General features: G+C 31.3%; 1 protein-coding gene across 1 annotated transcript; it reads left to right on the forward strand.

The window, feature by feature from the left end:
• Nucleotides 1–416: 416 nt before the first annotated feature.
• Nucleotides 417–14242, forward strand: LOC133180274 (UDP-glucuronic acid decarboxylase 1-like). The gene is made up of 12 exons (XM_061314818.1): nt 417–584; nt 1454–1490; nt 1646–1735; nt 5267–5324; nt 6214–6394; nt 8447–8551; nt 10081–10140; nt 11509–11630; nt 12021–12140; nt 12987–13149; nt 13540–13643; nt 13940–14242. The coding sequence occupies exons 1-12, from the start codon at nt 461–463 to the stop codon at nt 14036–14038; spliced, it is 1263 nt and encodes a 420-aa protein (XP_061170802.1). The 5' UTR covers nt 417–460; the 3' UTR covers nt 14039–14242.
• The last annotated feature ends 5748 nt before the right edge of the window (nt 14243–19990 follow it).

Below are 19990 nucleotides of genomic sequence, written 5' to 3' on the forward strand. Positions count from 1 at the left end.
CTACGATGCGACGTTTCGGTGCGAAAATTTGGTAGGGTTCTCTTCTATCCACCTCTTTATAAGAAAAAAATATTATGACAAGACTGAAAGTCACTCATGTCACTCTTAGGTTTTAATCATAGGCACTCCCCAGCTTACTAGTAATTGTTAAAAAATATATATCTACTATACTATATAGTATAGTAGATATATATTTTTTAACAATTACTAGTAAGCTGGGGAGTGCCTATGTTATTTGCGCTTAAGGTCAAGAAAAATAATGCATAGACCTTTTGTAAAGCATTTCGGATTTTAAAAAAAATATATTATCTAATGAGCTAGAAAAGCACGGAAATTTTTGATTTATTCGAATCCGTTTTATGGTTTACTTTGTATCTACTTACTTCCTGGTTGATCAACGATCCGGGATCTCTCTGTGTCAGCTGTGCGGACTGTGCCTGCGAAGCCTAATGTTATCTTCATGATATCAAGACCAAAGCAGGCGTCACAGTATGGACTATCGAATTGTTCAAGGATACTTTGTATGAAGAAATTAAGAATGAAGTCCATATTAATTTTATGTGGTGGTGTCATTGGTGTTTTAGGTGCGTAAACATTACTTATCATTTGATCTATCCGGCCCGCACTTCTAATACCTCTGAGATTCATATGTGCATTAGAACATTACATATGCAAATGTTTTATATCTAAATAGTATATAGTAGAGTGTATTGGGTTACTGAATACACTGACGCATCTAATCATTTGATTGACCACAGCTCACATCCTCAGGTAATACACCTGGAATTCATTTTGATGTGTGTATTAGTGCATAACATATGCAAATGTTTCGTGTTTTTTTTTAAATACATTTATGACTAGGGAAAGTTGTTTGTCAAGTTAATTTCCATTGATTCTGAAATCATTCAAATGAAAAAAAATTAAAACGAATAAATTAGCCTGTCATGCCCTGTGAACATGTATCATGTATGATTAAAGGGTTCTTTTGACAATAAAATTCACAATCAGATGATTGGAAATATGCAGTATTAAATTTTGTAGTGTATCTACCTGCATTTTTCTCATATATAACTATTCTAATTAAAACCCAACACTCTGACTCTTAAAATAAGGTCCAGATGTCCTTTCACATCTGGTCTCTTGACCACTGTTGACTGTCCTCCTTTGTCAGTTTTTGGCCAATGGACTGGTGTTAAGGTCAAACACTGACCATAACTGGTATGCTCAAGACCTGCTTTTAAAAATATCCATATTCCTTTTTTTAAACCCATGTTAAGATTTTGGACATTAATTTGAAATTTAAATTTGAATTTTAAACTATTAAAGCTTATGAAATATCTTGACCTTTTAACTTCACATTTGACAGCATTTAAAAAAAATGATATATTTTGATAATTACTATCAATATACTCATATATTTTAAGCTAAATTTTTCATATATATTTTTTTTCAGTATGGTTCATCAGGTTTTCCAACTCTACAAAAACAGAGTAAGAATTCATAAATTTCAAAATTACATTGTCTGTTCCATGTATAAGCATTGAAATGTCTTGACTTGTCATGTCATAAATAGTGCCCATTCATTGACAAAAAATAGTTATTTACTATTCCTTCTCACTATAATTTTTTTTTAAAAAAATTGCAGCTTTACGAGGCTCCTCAATGGAACAGGACATAGTGAAATCTATGAAGAAATCACTGCCCTGAAGGAACGTATCAGTCAGCTGGAAAAACAGTATGTATTACACACAACAGAGCATATTTAATTCATTTATTGAGATATTCAAGTAGTCTAACCCTAACCCAGAGTAAAAAATTCCATGTATACTTTAATTTTTGCTTATAAGGATATTTTCAAAAATATTTCAGTTCAATATTGATCAAAGGATAAAAAATTTGTTCAGAGGTATACATCGATATCTATAAATATCTTACTACAAGGATATTATCAAAGATGATCAAGTAACAGCTGGAGTAGATAAAAAAAAAGATGAAGTTTTTATTGATCACACAGCAAAGACAGACACAGAATAGATCAATAAATGTGTATGATGTGTATGCTTTTATGCCTTGCATTCAGAAAATTAGAATTTAAAAGCCTAAAAACATTGAAACCATTAGCAATGTTATTTATTCATATGCATGCACATATTATACATGCATGCACATGTATATGAATACATTTCTGGAAATGGTAAACTTTAAATGTTGCAATTTTTTTATATTGAATGAAATTAGCTTTGCAGATATGTAAAGACTGATTCCAGAGAGATATGATCCAGAAAGGCAATAGCTTTATACACTCGGATGTTCACTCTTTCTAAACCATTTACCATAAGTGGTAACAAGAAAATGTATAAATTACAGTTAAGTCTCTCCAAAACAAGGAAATTTTCCTACAATTCTAATTAATTACAAGTTTTTTTTTTCAAAATTTTTTTTAGCTGGCTTCAAAAGTGAAAAGGTTTTTTTGTCGGTGAACAGATGCCAATCTAATTAAAATTAGATCCTTTATGCTCCTGTATTTTGTTATGTCGCTGTTAGGCAACATAACAAAATACAGGAATGTAAAATTAAATTGAACAGAATGCAGGTTTATTTATAGTTTTGTATAGCCACTAACCAAAGTGTTAGGGGTCTTACATAATTTATATTTTCTATATTTAAATATTACAGTATTTACATTTCTATTTTATGCTACAGTTTTCTATTTCATTCATGCTAACATTTAATTAATACAAATATGCCATACAGTTTCAAAGTTAAGCAGATGGCTTGTGTGTATGTCTAGTACATTGTTATCTATTCCCTTTAATTAAGTTAATCCCCTACACAATTATCTTTTGTTACACTGAAGACAGTATAGGTGTCACAGCTGACCTGCTTTTCTGCGATTTTATTTTTGCAACCTTTCTGTTTTTCCACGACTACTTCATGCTGCTTTTCCATGATTGGTATTTACAATATGTTATGTGTTATCTCCTTTTTTTATACATCCTTTCCGCAATTTTTAAATAGTTACGGCTAGCCAATATTTAGCAGTATTTACCTGTATTTCCTCCATAGCATTCTACAATATGGGTACTAACTCACATTGTGATTAAAATTATTGAATGAATCTCGCATTTTACACTTAAATTTGGAGCTCGCACCAAGATGTGAAAGCATGCAAATTCCTTCTGTCGACTTTTTAAAATCTAGACCAGTGCTTGTTTTTTATCTTTGTTTTATCCAGTGCCAAAGATTTTAAATCAATGTTCTTATTAAGTGTTTTGCAAGACTTATTTTCTTAAAATCCAACTTCATCTCCATGTGGTAAGCAGAATGCAATGGGTTTTAAATGGCTAACGGAAGAGGTACAGAAAAAAGTCACGGAAAAGCAATAAAAATATCATTGCAGAAAAGCAGTATAAAACTTGTCTCAGAAAAACAGGATTTTTTACGCAGAAAAGCGAAAAAATTAAACTGTGTGTTACACTAATGAACACTTAACCTGTCCATATCACTCTATTGCAAAGATGTCAAATAATCTTGAGTAAATCATATAATCACTCAATTCACCTTAAGGCAAAGATTATTATATATTTCTATAAAGAACAAAGAGATAACCTCAGTAGCTGTTTTACTTTTAGCCTTGGAGTTGAGAGAGTTAGTAGTAAAAGAGTTAGGGTTAGAGTTAGGGCTATAGAGTAGGCAGCTAGCAGACCCAGTCTTGGATGTAAATAATGTACAAATTACTCCTTTAATAAAGACTTAAAAGACATTTCTTCTTATGTCTTAATCCTTGACAGTTTCATGTCAAGGACAGTAACCATGTCAAAATGTTGATGCCAGGTGTGCACATGTGTGCAGTATAGGGTGCACTACTTATTCCAGGTGGACCCATACCCTCCCTGGCAGTTACATTAGTAACAAAAAAATCAGTGTTGGTTTAAAAATATGTACAGTCATGCAATAAAATATTTTACTGTTTCCAGCTGGTAGTATATGTATATAATCTTGTTAAGCACTTGGCCTAAGTGCATTACCAGGTAGTTAAAGCTGTGCCACAGCATTTTCTTATATCTGATGCTGGAATAATATTTCTTTTTACAGATAATTTTTTCCCGTTTAATTTGCTAACTTAGAGATATATTTACAAAAAATATATAGATATTAAAAGTCTTTTTATACACCAGTTAAGTTAAAAAAAATTAACCTGAAGAAATTAATCAAATTCATGTTAATTTTTTAAAAAATTGATAATGCAGTCATGAACGCCATAGGTGAGTCCACATCAGCAATCGATCAAATGGCTTTGAAGCAACTTACTTTTTTTTCTTTTTGCATTTATAAGTCAATGGCTTAACTGTTCAATCTCTGCTTTAATATATTAAAATTACTTGTAGTTAACTCTGTAGCCAGTAATGACCTTTATTGAAAAATATATTAACTGCACATGATTTAATATATAATTGGACCACAGTTGATCAACACAAAATAAAAAAATAAGTAGTATATTTCAATTTTATGACATGATCATGTTATAACAATGTATTCATGTATTCAAGGAAAGGTTAAAAGTCATCAATTTCATGTGCCCAGAAAAGTTTTTTCAAAAAAATTCCCTTTAAGTTAACCTGATTTTTTTTTTAAATTATGAATAGATTTTGAACTCTATTTAATACCTGTACCAAAGGCACTAAAATTGTCAATTGCTGGAATATGTCAGCTGGTTTTGTTTTGGCAATTTGATTCTGTTTTATTGTTTGGGGTTTGTTTGTTTGTTTGTTTTTAATTTTTGAAGTTTCCTTTAAGGTGTGCATTCTTAAACCCAGACAAACCACTCTAACATACCTTAAGAAAAAAATTGTGTGAAAAAGTAAAAAAAAAAAAAAAAAAGTGGGGGTTGTTTGCACTGATCTGAGTATGTGCCTTATTATATGAATGATGACTTCCTATTGTAAACTGGAATTAATAATAGTACATGTAATTGATAATTAAAATATATTGAAAATACTGTCAACTCTACTTAAAATAAAAATTGTAATGAACAGGTCCCTGTTCAATGCATGTATGCCATACAATTACTTCGATAATTTTCCATTTTTAATATGCAGATGATCTGCTGTCTTTAGCTATATGTTGGTTACTGAATGAACACATCTTAATTGTATAAGGCAACTTACAATATTATTTCTGCAAATGTTTTGAAAAGATAAATTGTTGGTATTACTCATCTTTAATACATGTACAAGTGCATGCCATTGTATAATTTATTTTGCAGAAATAAGATTTACCCAGATGTGAAGTTCCTGAATTATAAAGACAGGAAAAGGATCTTGGTATGTATACAGTTACACCTCCATATCACAAACTCAAAAAACCTGACCAAAAAATTCTCTATATTTATATATGTCTATATATATTGTAAACCAACTTTTATTCGTGTGCAAGAAATATTTGCGAGTTTCGCGACCTACTTTAAATCACTAATATTAATCGCCCCGAACCATTAATTTTTCTTTGTATTTGTAGAGAATGTTTCCTCAGTCGCAAAAATCAATCGTCGCAGATTGATTCAAACTGACGAATCACGAATAAAAGTTGACATGAATAATAGTTGGTTTACAGAATATAAGATTTGAATTTCTGAAGTTGACACTCAAATTCCTATATAGGTTAGCCTAGTAGATTTACTTTCAGCTTGGCCCTGGTATTCTATTGAACTTCAAATATGTGGTATGCAAATTTCATAGCAATGAAATGATTCAGTTAACACTATATAATGGTACTCCAAATTTCAGTATAAAAATTGGAATGTTGAATAGATTTCTTAAAAATTCTTTCTAAAATACTGTAAAATCACACAGTTTTTAATTTTCATGATTTGAGGAAAAAATTTTGGTTCAAAGGGATTTAAATTTTTGGTTAAAGAAATACTGCATTGTTAGAGATTAAAAATTTTACATTTCATGGAGGACATGAATTCATGGGTCTCTTCATACCAGGAAACAACAAAAATTAACCTTCACCCCCCACCCCCCCTCGATAATTAGTGATTTCACAGTAGACAGCGGTCATAGATTTCAATGCAGTTTTTTTCTTCAGTATTATTTTATCGTGATCTTTATTTTGTCAAAAAATGAAATGCTACTGCAGGTAATCTTTAATTTCTTTTCTAAATTAGTTTATAACAAACTATTGTGATTGATACCAGTGTTCTATATTTAGATCTCAGGAGGTGCTGGTTTTGTGGGATCTCACCTTGTGGACAGGTTAATGTTAGAAGGTCATGAGGTCACCGTGGTCGACAACTTCTTCACTGGAAGGAAACGAAATGTGGAACACTGGATCGGGCATGAAAACTTCGAGTTAATCAACCATGACATTGTACAAACACTCTTTATAGAAGGTGAGTAAATGTAATCAGAGTTAATCAACCATGACATTGTACAAACACTCTTTATAGAAGATAAGTAAATGTAATCAGAGTTAATCAACCATGACATTGTACAAACACTCTTTATAGAAGGTGAGTAAATGTAATCAGAGTTAATCAACCATGACATTGGACAAACACTCTTTATAGAAGATAAGTAAATGTAATCATTGATGACATTTTACAACAGTTGTTTACAGAAGATAGACAAAGGACTATATATAATAAGAGTCATTTTTGGCCCCCATGAATCAAAATTTTTAAATGTGAATCAGGTGATTTAAATTGTTTTTTATTAAGTAGAAGAGTTTATATCAAACATATTTTCAATACATTTGTCTCATTTATATACCCTTGCTGGCTGTAAATGACATCAGATATGATTCTATTTTTTTTCAATCCAATCAAAATAAGACAAAAATGTGCCTTTTCTTGACATTTTTCCTATGGGAAACAATGAAAACAGTTTTGAACAAGCAAAATTTTTCTGTAAGTAAGTAGTTTTGGATAGATACATCTTTGGTGAAAATATAGGATTTGTCCAAGTGTGTGCTTAGTATTTTCTGGAAGACAAAAAATGAGCAATTTTATACAAAATATGCTAGAGGCAAGAAATGGTGAATTTCATGACGTTATATTTCAAAATTAATGGCATTTTGATCAAATTGAAAATCACGAATAATCGTCACATGTATATCTGAACAAAGTAAACCTATATATTAAGTATGATTAAAATATTAATTTTAAGGGGCCGTTTGGGACACTTATCATTTATAGTTCTTTACATGTAATAAACTGACATGTAACAATTGTTTACAGAAGGTAAGCAAATTTACATGTTATAACTTCTGACATGTAACTACAGGTAGTTATAGAAGGTGATGAAATACAATTTGATATTCTATACCAGGTACATGTACTTATATAAGGTAAGTACATTTAATAAACCATGTCATCTTTATAAATTATTTATTCCCTAAATTGGGTTAACATAACATTGGTTCTATCAGATATATCTTCTTTACCTGCCTTCAGGATTTTAAAGGTGTTCACCTCACTATAAATTAATTATTTTTTGATGAATAAAAAAAGGTGTGTGCAAGGTTTGAGTAACTGAGAATCAAGTTTTTATGTGATGGATCAAAAGGTGGTGGACCAAAGAGGCCACTACTAAGAGAACAATTTTTTTCTTGTCTATGGAATGGGGTTTTATTCCATTTTTCCAATGGAAGATCATTTTGATTTAAAATTTCTGTATTCCTTTATTTTTCATTCATTTTGCATCATACAAATAATATCAAATGTTATCTTTGCCAAGAGCTCATTATACAGTAATGTTTTGTCACAGATATTATCCCTATCCCCTTGAGGGTCCCCTTAGTGATTTTTCTTTATATGTTTAGATTTAGATGCATTTTTTCTGTGCAGTTTTCTTTCACAGTAATCCTTGAACATTAAAAAAACTGAAAAAATCATTGCATTACCAAGTACCCTTTAAGCTGATCTTTCAAAAATCTTTAAAGTTATGGTGCAATGAAGGAATGATTATAAGACTTACGGTAGTATATTTCTCAGTATTTAAGAATTATTTTGTCCATGCTTTTTCCTTCATAACCTGGAGATAGAAACCTGAAACATTCAGAGGTAATAATATATTCTTAACATTTGCATCTTGAATTTCATTTTTATCAGCAGTACTTATGGTGTCTCACTGGAAGTGGTACAAAAAATTGCTGATCTTTTTTTCACCTGCAAAACCTTTTTCTTAAAACACCTCCTGTTGCTTAATATGAGGTCCTACTTTTATGGCCTTTAAATTTTCACTGGACATGCAATCTGTTTGAAAGTAGAATTAGCCCATGAAATGAAATTCAATCATTTTTGCAGGAAAAATTTCTTATCTTCACTCATATTTTATTAATTTTTGAAATTCATTGCATACCAGCCAATTTTATGAAAGGCTGACATCTTGTGTGAGCCACAAGCAATGCATTTAGTTATCCTTGTATTTAATATTTCTTTCAGTGGACCAGATTTATCATCTTGCTTCCCCAGCCTCTCCTCCTAACTACATGTACAACCCAGTAAAGACTATCAAAACAAATACCATAGGAACCAACAACATGTTGGGTAGGTACTCAATAGCTAACTGTACAACCCAGTTAAGACTATCAAAACAAGCACCATAGGAACCAACAACATGCTGGGTAGGTACTCAACATAAACAACTAACTGTACAACCCAGTAAAGACTATCAAAACAAATACATGTACCATAGGAACCAACAACATGCTGGGTAGGTACTCAATATAAACAACTAACTGTACAACCCAGTAAAGATTATCAAAACAAACACCAAAGAAACCAACAACATGCTGGGTAGGTACTCAATATAAACAACTAACTGTACAACCCAGTAAAGACTATCAAAACAAACACCAAAGGAACCAACAACATGCTGGGTAGGTACTCAATATAAACAACTAACTGTACAACCCAGTAAAGATTATCAAAACAAACACCAAAGGAACCAACAACATGCTGGGTAGGTACTCAATATAAACAACTAACTGTACAACCCAGTAAAGATTATCAAAACAAACACCAAAGGAACCAACAACATGCTGGGTAGGTACTCAATATAAACAACTAACTGTACAACCCAGTAAAGATTATCAAAACAAACACCAAAGGAACCAACAAGATGTTGGGTAGGTACTCAATATAAACAACTAACTGTACAACCCAGTAAAGACTATCAAAACAAACACCAAAGGAACCAACAAGATGTTGGGTAGGTACTCAAAAGCTAACTGTACAACCCTGTAAAGATAGGTACTCAAAAGCTAACTGTACAACCCTGTAAAGATAGGTACTCAAAAGCTAACTGTACAACCCTGTAAAGATAGGTACTCAAAAGCTAACTGTACAACCCTGTAAAGACTATCAAAACAAACACCAAAGGAACCAACAACATGCTGGGTAGGTACTCAATATAAACAACTAACTGTACAACCCAGTAAAGACTATCAAAACAAACACCAAAGGAACCAACAACATGCTGGGTAGGTACGCAATATAAACAACTAACTGTACAACCCAGTAAAGACTATCAAATCAAACACCATAGGAACCAACAACATCCTGGGTAGGTACTCAATATAAACAACTAACTGTACAACCCAGTAAAGACTATCAAAACAAACACCAAAGGAACCAACAACATGCTGGGTAGGTACTCAATATAAACAACTAACTGTACAACCCAGTAAAGATTATCAAAACAAACACCTTAGGAACCAACAACATGCTGGGTAGGTACTCAATGTAAATAACTACATGTATAAAAAATTAAGATCATGAATTTCATAAGCAATCAAAACTGTAGAAAGAAATACATTTAGTAATATGGACTCTGACAGCAAATTGTATTAACTTTGCTTTATATTAACTAAAAGCTTAGAATATCTTAAGTTACATTAAGTGGAGTGTTGCAAAAACAGACTAGAAATCAGGGTCATTAAAGTGGAAATTGGTTACAAAACAGCCCCAAGCAAGGTGTAATGCCTGTTTCTTTATTGAATATAAACATAAATTTACCTATACATGTATTAAAAGAATATGTTTGTATATTAGATATGTATTATGATGTATTGTAGGCTTAACTAAGAGGGTGAGAGGAAGGCTCCTATTGGCCTCAACATCTGAAGTATACGGTGGTATGTACATCATTGGACACAATTTGGATGCATTATTTATATACAGCATACACCAGAGGCCTGTTCAACAGAGCAACCATTTTGGAGTGGTCTCCAAAATTCCTTATCCCTCCAACAGAAATGTTCATGAGCACTTGCGAAAGTTCCCTCCGTTGAACAGGCCTCTGAATTTGGTATATGTAGCAGATGAATTGCTTACATGTACAGTAAAACTTGTCTAATCCTGACACTACTGGTTCCATAGAAACTGACCACAGACTGCCAACCCCTTTTGGTAGAAAAGCATAATAAGCCAGTGTCCTGGGTCTGCAAGTGCCTCAAACTGCTGAGAAGACCTCAGTCAATGAAGATGAAAGATACCCACTTTAAAGTTGATTTACTTAGAAAAGTTTCCAGACCCCATAACTTTATATTTACCAACTAGATGCACATTAGTCTCAAATATTCATCAGTGGTGTTAATCAAATGATGAAAACCATTCTATATAAAGAGGAATACTGGTACCTCAAACTAAACTTCTGACAAAAAAAGTAAAACAAATCCTGATTTCACACAAAGTTTTTACTTTAGTATTGAAAAAGTAATCATATGGTGCACTTTTAAGGTGACAAATCATAAAACTACGATAAAATTGTAATAGTTGGCAACTCAGTGACTGGATTAGATAACATTCCAGATTAGGCAACATTTTAAACTACTGAATTTACTGAAAGGAGGTTAAAGTTCACATTGTAATATGCAAGATTTCGGAATACACAACATCCAGATTAGACAAGTTTTACTGTACCAGTTACTGCACATCCCATTTCTACACAGTACCCCTTTTCCATTTTTCTGTCATCTTCCAAGATTTTAAACATACATGTAGATGCAAAGTGGATTTTGTACTTGTACAAGGTAGTTTATTGCTTTGTGAATTCAATATTTTACATATAAATTACATCATTTCACTTGATATTTGAATATAAGTAGAGTTTTATAATGTTCACTTTTACCATCTAGTGAGCTGATGCAGTCATCCATCACAAAAATAAACAATTTGTACAGTAACAAATATTGATGATATGGCAATTCTATGCTCAAGTTACTGGAGAAAGTACACCCTGTCAATTTGAACCTTTCTGCAAAACTGATGCCAGAGAGCTTTATTTAAATACTTCTTTAGCTCTCAAAGTGTTTGTTGAAATACATAAACTGTAAAACTCAGTCATAAGGACTGGTACTTCAAATTTCACTTCCTTTTAACCAATATTCTTTATATCTGTATAGGAGATATATAGCAAAAGGTCACCAAGGGAATTCATGAAATATTCCATATAACCGAGATTTCCTTATAACGGATTTCCTTATAATTGAGTTTTACTGTAGACCCTGAAGTTCACCCACAACCTGAGGAATACTGGGGACATGTGAACCCGATCGGTCCCAGAGCCTGTTATGACGAGGGAAAGAGAGTGGCTGAAACCATGTGTTATGCCTATGCTAAACAGGTATACTGTTAAATGGAGTGTTATGCTTCTTCTAAAAAATTATAGGAAACTTTATCTTCATAAAAAATGTTATGTTGGGAATGGAAAAGAGAAATATCCATGACTTGCATTTCTTTCCTATCCCTGCTTACACACTGCCTAGAATACTTTAATATTCTATCTTTAATTTTATTAAAAATATTAAGATCACTTCAACTACATGTACACTAGAACAATGTACATGTATTATTGAGTTCAAAATTTAGAAAAGAATGTAGCAGTTTTAGATAGCACTTTATTTTTAGAAAAAGCAGGTCGACTTTCAGCTCAGTACTAAGTGTTTCCAACTCATTGTTTTAATGCCTCATTAACAAGTCGGTGAAAATAATAATTTTCTATTCTGTGTTTTAGGATGGAGTACAAGTAAGGGTGGCCAGAATTTTTAATACTTTTGGTCCCAGAATGCACATGAACGATGGCCGTGTGGTCAGTAACTTCATCCTGCAGGCTTTACAAGGACAGAATATTACAGTGAGTAATGGCTGAAAGGATGTGTTCCTCATTTGCAGCAAAACACGGCTATAGAGAATACACATACTCTAAATAAACTATTCTTCTTCACAACTTTGATTCACAATTTGCCAGTTTGAAATTCATCCATAATTAATAATTTTTGCAACCCAGGAAACATTTATCATGGTATGGAATTAAATAAGGTTAATTGATCCTCTGATAAAAAAGATAACTCTTAAATGACTATTATTGTCAATTTAAAAGGTCATTTCTATCAAATTTTCCCCATCAAGGTATGATGAAATTATGTGTATTTTAATCATGAATTTGATAGAAAATTAAATCATTAGCCTTAAAGCAGAATTTTATATGAGTGAACGACCTTAAATGAATGGTTTCTGATAAATATTACATGAGTAAAAAATAAGAATGCAAATCTCACAAATATATTTTGCAAATGAAGTTAGTATAATAGGCAAGGATGGCCGATATTGTATTGCCGTATCCTAATTACCGGGGGGTACATTCAGTTAATTATTCATTAACTTTCTAGTACCGAGTGAAAAAAATATTGACATGTAGTTTATTCTAGGCTGAATTTATAATACCTGTGTTTGCTTTAAAACATGTTTTGTTGTGCTATAATAGTGATAATTCTTTATATTTTAAAATTGTGATTTTTATTCATTTTAATTGAATGAAATTAATGTATGTGCATTGTACATGATTGTTCATTAGTTTGTTTCTTAGCCTGTTTCATATAATTATGCTAAAAAGGATTATTAAGAAACTTGCTTTTAATTAGCTTCCTGTCACTGCAGCTTTGATTACAAGAACTGAAATTGACCACTCTTTTATGTATAGGTGTATGGATCTGGAAAACAGACTCGATCATTCCAGTATGTTTCTGACCTGGTCGATGGTCTTATTAAGCTGATGAATTCTAATTACTCTCAACCAATCAACTTAGGAAACCCTGAGGAACACACCATCATGGATTTTGCTACAATTATCAAAGATTTAGTTGGTACGTAAAAACCATTCTTCAGTTAAAGTAAAAGAATAGTTGGTACATGTAAGGAGAATCACTTCCAATGTCCCAAATATATATATTTTCCTAAAATGGTTTGAAAAATATATTACATGAAGGTTGTCCTATAAAATTCCACATATATGGGATATTTTTCTTAATTTTACAAATTAAGGAAAACTCAAAGACAGTGAATGTTATGTTCAATAATACCTTCAAATTCCTGTAAAATTTCAAACTTTTTGTTTGTTTGGGAGTTTTTTTTGGGTTTGTTTGACATAACCAACTTATTTTCTAACTATTAGTGATAGTAATAAACAAAATTATTAAAGCTAAACCAAAAAAAATTATCAAAAAAGAACATAGTTTTCTGTCTTTCCTTTGAAGGTGGATCCAGCCAGATTGTAAATAAACCTGCTATGCAAGATGACCCAAGGAAAAGAAAACCTGACATAACCAAGGCAAAGAAGTATTTGAAATGGTCACCCCAGGTAATGAGAAACCAGAAATTACTTCAGTTATTGAATGCAGTACATGGCTTAAATTCATTATAAAGAAAATAGTTGATTCAGTTGCAGGGGCACTGTGGCACAAATGATTGCTCAACCTCAATGTTATTTTGTTTCTTACACACGCATTTAGTTCTTTATTATTTCCATTGATCTAATAGACTTTATAGTGCTTGATAATGAAACTAGCGCTTTATATATTATCTTTAATACAGATACAAGTGCATGGATACTCAATTTTGTTTTTTACTTGAAACCTTTTTATTTTTGTTTTACAGGTGCCAATGATTGAAGGAATAAAGAAAACAATAGAATATTTTAGAAATGAATTAAAGAGAACACACCACAGTGAAAGAAATTTACATTTTCCGAATTAAAATACATGTATAGTACTGTATCAATAAAGGCAGAAATATTTTAGAGAGCACATCTAAGAAAGAAGAACCGGTTATTTAAGTTTCTGTATATCATATGCCAAGATATTAAATTCTTTTCAGCTCTGCTCAACTAAAAATTATATGAAATTGTGTTAATATATTTAATTGTGATGCATCTTTGTTATACATTCCATCTTTTATGTATTTTATCATGTTCAATTGATTAAGAACATTTTTTTTTTCATATTGTATATGTATTTTTATCAGTTTACTACTCTGCTAATTAATAATGGACTGGATGTGCATGTATCTAATGTCTCAAAGTTCAGCCCTGTGGAGTTTTATTAACCTTTTTCTTTAAATTCAAAAAAGTTCTTACGATACATGTACTTGGATTAAAATCTACAAAATATTGAATATTTGTATACATAATGTGGTATATTTTCCATTTATTAAAGTTTACAGGTTATATAATTTGCTGTTGCTTTTTTGACACTGTCTTTGCGTATACATGTACATATCTTTTTAGCTTATTGGCACTCGCAAATATTTTATTTTAGAGGATGTGTAATAATAAGAAATGCATAAATATTGTCCATTCTGTTTTGTAGCTTTTTGAATCCATACAATAGTATTCATTATTTCAAATCCTTAAGTGCTGTATATTTATTTTGTTGTAAATAATATTTTTTATCATACTTTTTGTCTAAAACAAATGGATATGAAATCCTGTAATTCATGTACATCAGTGGAACTTATTGAATATAACTTTTTTTGATTTGTTTGTTCAAATGTATCATTCTCAGCTGTAAGTATGACTCAAGTTAAATTTTAAAATTGGAATATCCAGATGTATGGAAAATGAATTGTGCCATAATACGATTAACCAGGCAGCAATGATTATTAATTGCGCTTTGTTTTTTTTTTTCCTTGTTGTCTTGGAAAAGAATACTCAATCATGATACACATTATCAATTTTTTTTTCTTGTGCCATAATTTATTGAGTTTAGAGGACTATGACATATAAACACCCTCTCCACTCCTCTCCATAATGTGCAGTCAATTTCTAAGAAAAAAGTCATATTGAAAATAAATTGGAGAGTTATTTATGCCTGGCTGAAACTGCTTAAAAGTTTTGCTCTGATGCCACAGATGTGGTGGATTTCTCCTTATATCTGAAATCGTCAATAAAAAATGTCAAATTTCTCCCACTTAAGGTTTAATATTATTATTCTCCATGTTGTTTCAAAAGAAGGAGTCTGGGAAGACCCAGGCTAAGTGTTTTTAGTAAAGAAAAGTGGACATAAATATCTGGACTGTACTCTAAGGATCCATCGTCGGACACCCATGGGTGATCTTGCCTTAAAAGACCAGATCACTCATGGAAACCTGATGATGCTAAGGATCATCAAAATTTGCAATTAAGGTTAATTTTCCCAGAGTTACTGTAATTTTAGCACATACTAATTCGAGGTTATTTTTGTGATGTAGAGATAGTAATTACCATTGTTCCAATAAGGTCTTTGTTCTGTTTTTCTTTGAAGTTATAATTTTCAAGAAATGCTCTCATTTTCATTCATGTAGTTGTACCCGTGAAACATATTAAATCTGATCTTTACATTTTATTGAAGAGTTTGTGAGCTTACTCAGTGTAGTTTCCTTGTATATTGTTTTATTGGGAAAAAGTCATTGTCTATTTACAAAGATGTTGGGCACTGTTTCTATTTTAACAACCACAGGACCATAAAGTTCAAATAGATACGAGTATAAAAACCAAAAATTTCTTCTTTCTTTGGTTACAAGGAATGTAGCGATAGCAGTCAATGGAAGAAAAAAATTGTGCATGTTTCTGCAGTGTTGGAATTGTTCATCCATTTGAAAAAAATTCAAAGGAAATATTTTAATGCTTAAATGTTTTCAAATATTTATATGTAACAGTGAGGATTACAATCCAAAAAGGACAAGTAGGATATGTAAAGAAAAAATATAAAATTATAAAAACTGTGGCCTAACAATTGGGGCACCAAAATTAGAGATTTATCAGCTTGTAGGGAATAGAGGAGAAAGGGAGATTGAGGTAAACAGTATTTATCTCCATTCACCTATAAATTATTACTAATCATATTTATTTAAAATTGCAACTGACTTTTTGAGGAAAAATTGAATAGTTTAAGCATAAGGCAGTACCCCACTGACACGACAAGTAACGTCCGATAAAAGCAAAAGGTCACTGAATCAACAAATTTAATGTGCAGTGCCTTAAAATGATTTGCATGAAAACAATAGAAAAAAGAAGCTCCTGAAAAATCACAGAGTTGATGTTCAAGACAGGAAAAAAGGAACAGAAAACTTCAGCTTTTCGAACTCATGCAGGTCTTTCAGAGCAACAACGAAGTTAACAGGGTTAGAGGGAAGTGATGTATTTACCAATGCCTATTAAAACAAAAAAAATTGTGATCAATAGCCTTGAAAATTTTAAGGAAAAGGTGGGGGGGGGGGGGGAGGGGGCAAAGAATCGATGTGTTGGATTTAATTAAAGAAAGGACGCAAAGGAAAGAATACAGAATCTAGAAATATCTATAAGCTTTACAGATAAAGCATAAATCTTTCCTAAACCAGCAGGTATATTAGAATCAATGCTTTCTACCACGAACAATATAAATGTAGAACTGTGCAAGTTTGTTTGTTTGTTGTTTAACGTCCCTCTCGAGAATTTTTCACTCATATGGAGACGCCACCACTTGCCGGTGGAGAGCTACAAATTTTGTCCTATACTCGGCACTTACGGCCATTGAGCAGTGAGGGGTCTTTTTCGTGCCAGCACCTACTGCGACACGGGACCTCGGTTTATACGGTCTAATCCGAAGGACCGGTGTCCACGTCCCACAGTGGGATTCGAACCCGCGACGTAAGGATCAACTCCTTACTCCGCGACTCTAGAGCAGACGCTCTAACCACTGCGCCACGCGGGCGACCACTGTGCAAGATAACAACTTCGAATGTAATAGACGATTTCAACTAATAAAGGGATAGACTGTGTAACTGGTATTTCCAAATGCATAAATAGAAAAGATTGAAAATTAATCCAAAGCAATGTATTTTGTAAGGAACGATTTTAAACCCATTGCACATGAAAACACATAGGGGCGAATTAAAAAAAAAAGACCACCAAATTGAAATTTTTTGACAAAGTTCAACTACCCATAACATATTTTTCACTTATATTATCATATTGTAAATGTATTCTAGTTCAAATTTCCGAAGTTGCAATAGAATAGACAATTGGATAAGAAAAAGTTTTTAAGTTTTTATTAGTAAAACTTTATTTGAGAAAAGAAAATATCACTATATCCTAAAAGACTCTCTAATTAAAATACATAATCAAAAGAAATTATAGTGTTTTGTGCTTCCAAATGGTATCAGGGATAGATCTAAACCTTAATTGAGTTTCTGCTCTTGTATACCAGTATGTGGGGGAAAAAATTGGCTTTTTGATTGTTATTTTACATTATTTTTTCAATTCTGGTTTGAAAAGTTTTAATATGAAAGAAATATGAAAAACTAAAATTCCTCCCAAATCATTTTTTTTTTTGTCCATTTAAGTCAATTCTTTAAATTTAAGCCAAAAGAGAATTTTGACATACAAGTTTTCTTACGAAAAAAACTAGATTTTTAAATGACCCTTTGTTACGTTACTGTGTTGCACTCCTGACATCTGATATCTGATTTTATTTAACATTGTTTTAAAAATTATAATACACCATAACCCATTCTTAGTTTTAAATCAGTTTGTCGTTATATATATAATTACTGTATTTGCAATGTGTAATATATATATACATTGACTGTAAAATGTCTGTAATTAGTTGAGAGCCATAATGTTTTGGACATCAAATAGTATCAAACATTTTTTTAAATTTATGTTTTGTAAAGATAGATGAAGATCATTGATAATTATAAAACAGTTTTGTTGCACTCCTGACTGCAGTAAAAGTTAAAATTCAAACCACAGAACACAAAAATTCATAAAGTGTTGGCAACATCAAGTGGTAACAAAATTGTTCAATATTTATAGTTCAATAATTCATGATTGAAACACATAAAAGAATTTAAACTTCACTTTTTATCTTAAATTATTCCTTATTTATGCCAAAAAACTAGCTAAAATATATATTTAGAGGATAAAATATATTTTATAGTATATTTTCCTTCACAGGACAAACACTGTAAGCAACTGAGGTCAACCAGAAACATTCTACTCATCAATTTATCTTTATAATTATTCATATTTGATCAGAAATAATTCTATCATATTTGTTGCACTCCTGACCGAGAGCATGGAAGTCTTTAAAGTAGAATTGTGAAGCGAAAATTATATCAGAACTTGTTCTGTTGTTTCAGTGAAGTTGAGGTGGAATTACTTGAACTTTATAACAATTTTTCATTGTATTTTTTTTTCACATATTTAGAAAAATCAAAGAAAAGATAAAAACACATCTGAATTGATTAAATTGCAAAAGGGAAGGATTTTAATAATAAAACTGTCAATAATTTATTACTAAATTATTCAAAGAGATCATTATTAATTGAAGAATATTTCTTAGCATGAGTAGAAGTCTTTTCGTCATATAACTTGAATCTTTAAAAAATGTGTTGCACTCCTGACCATAGAAACATAGATCTGAAACACAGGCATACCCTGCAATTGACAACACTTCATTTTTTTTCTGTTGCACTCCTGACATAGTATAACATTTTTTTCAACATCAGCCATGACCATAACTTGGTCAAACAAAAGTTGCAACAGTCTACATTTAAAGCTCAATACTTTGAATATATTATCATGAAAGTCTTTATTTCTACCAATTCACAGATCTTTAAAAAAAAAAAAAAAAAAAAATGGTGTTGCACTCCTGACATTTTTAGCATCATTTTTGGGCATAACTTTTTTGTGAATCGAGATATCAATGAGATATTTGGCAGGTATTTAGGCACTATCTAAAGACATATGCTGAGACATAGAAATTTATTCCCTTTGCCTGTACTTTTAGTGCAGGTTAAAAAATATATATGTGATTGGTCTTTTTTTTTTAAAATTCACTCATATGCCAATCCAAGCATTCAACACAAATTTAATCTGCTGAGCTCACAAAGTTTAATTAGCCATGAATTATCAGGTCCCTGACATCCTTAAGATCATCATAGTCATGGAAAATTATGATTTTTACCAGTCTTAAACCCTTCAATATCAAAAAACAATCCAAAACACAATGTTAATGATTTAATGATCGGGTACTGTTAATCAATATATAATGATAAAAATATTATCATCATGGGAACTCCGCTCGTAGAGGTGCTGTACATTTTTCTAGTACGCGTAAATGATTCACTCTGAAACAGAGTGGACATCTATCTTCGGGTTAGATTTTCCCACCTAAAACAAAAAGAAAATATTCCACAAAAGTTCGTCTTAAATAGCCTGTATTAATAATTCCGGCAAGAATTCAACATTATATGCTTATATATCATCAAGAGTAATTGTTCAGAAGGTTTAGTTGCATGCATTATCAGATGTGCATATTTTTAGGAATATATATCTTATTGTTGATAAATTTTTATTCTACATTTTTCTATGTATAAAATTTCTAAAAAGGTATAGATATAAAACATTATCTTTTTACATTTTTTCAGTTTAGCTTAATTTTATTACCTTTTTTTGGTTTGACTTACCATATAAAGGAAGAGAACAATATTATCATCTCTAATTGTAATCAATTACCACATAGAGGGACAGAGCAATATTCCCATCTCTTATTGTAATCAATTACCACATAAGGGACAGAGCAATATTCCCATCTCTTATTGTAATCAATTACCACATAGAGGGACAGAACAATATTCCCATCTCTTATTGTAATCAATTACCACATAGAGGGACAGAACAATATTCCC

The sequence above is a fragment of the Saccostrea echinata genome, unplaced genomic scaffold (genome assembly GCF_033153115.1).
Source record: "Saccostrea echinata isolate AGI-Se365-2 ecotype Australia unplaced genomic scaffold, CSIRO_AGI_Sech_v1 ptg000006l, whole genome shotgun sequence".
NCBI classification, from domain to species: domain Eukaryota; kingdom Metazoa; phylum Mollusca; class Bivalvia; order Ostreida; family Ostreidae; genus Saccostrea; species Saccostrea echinata.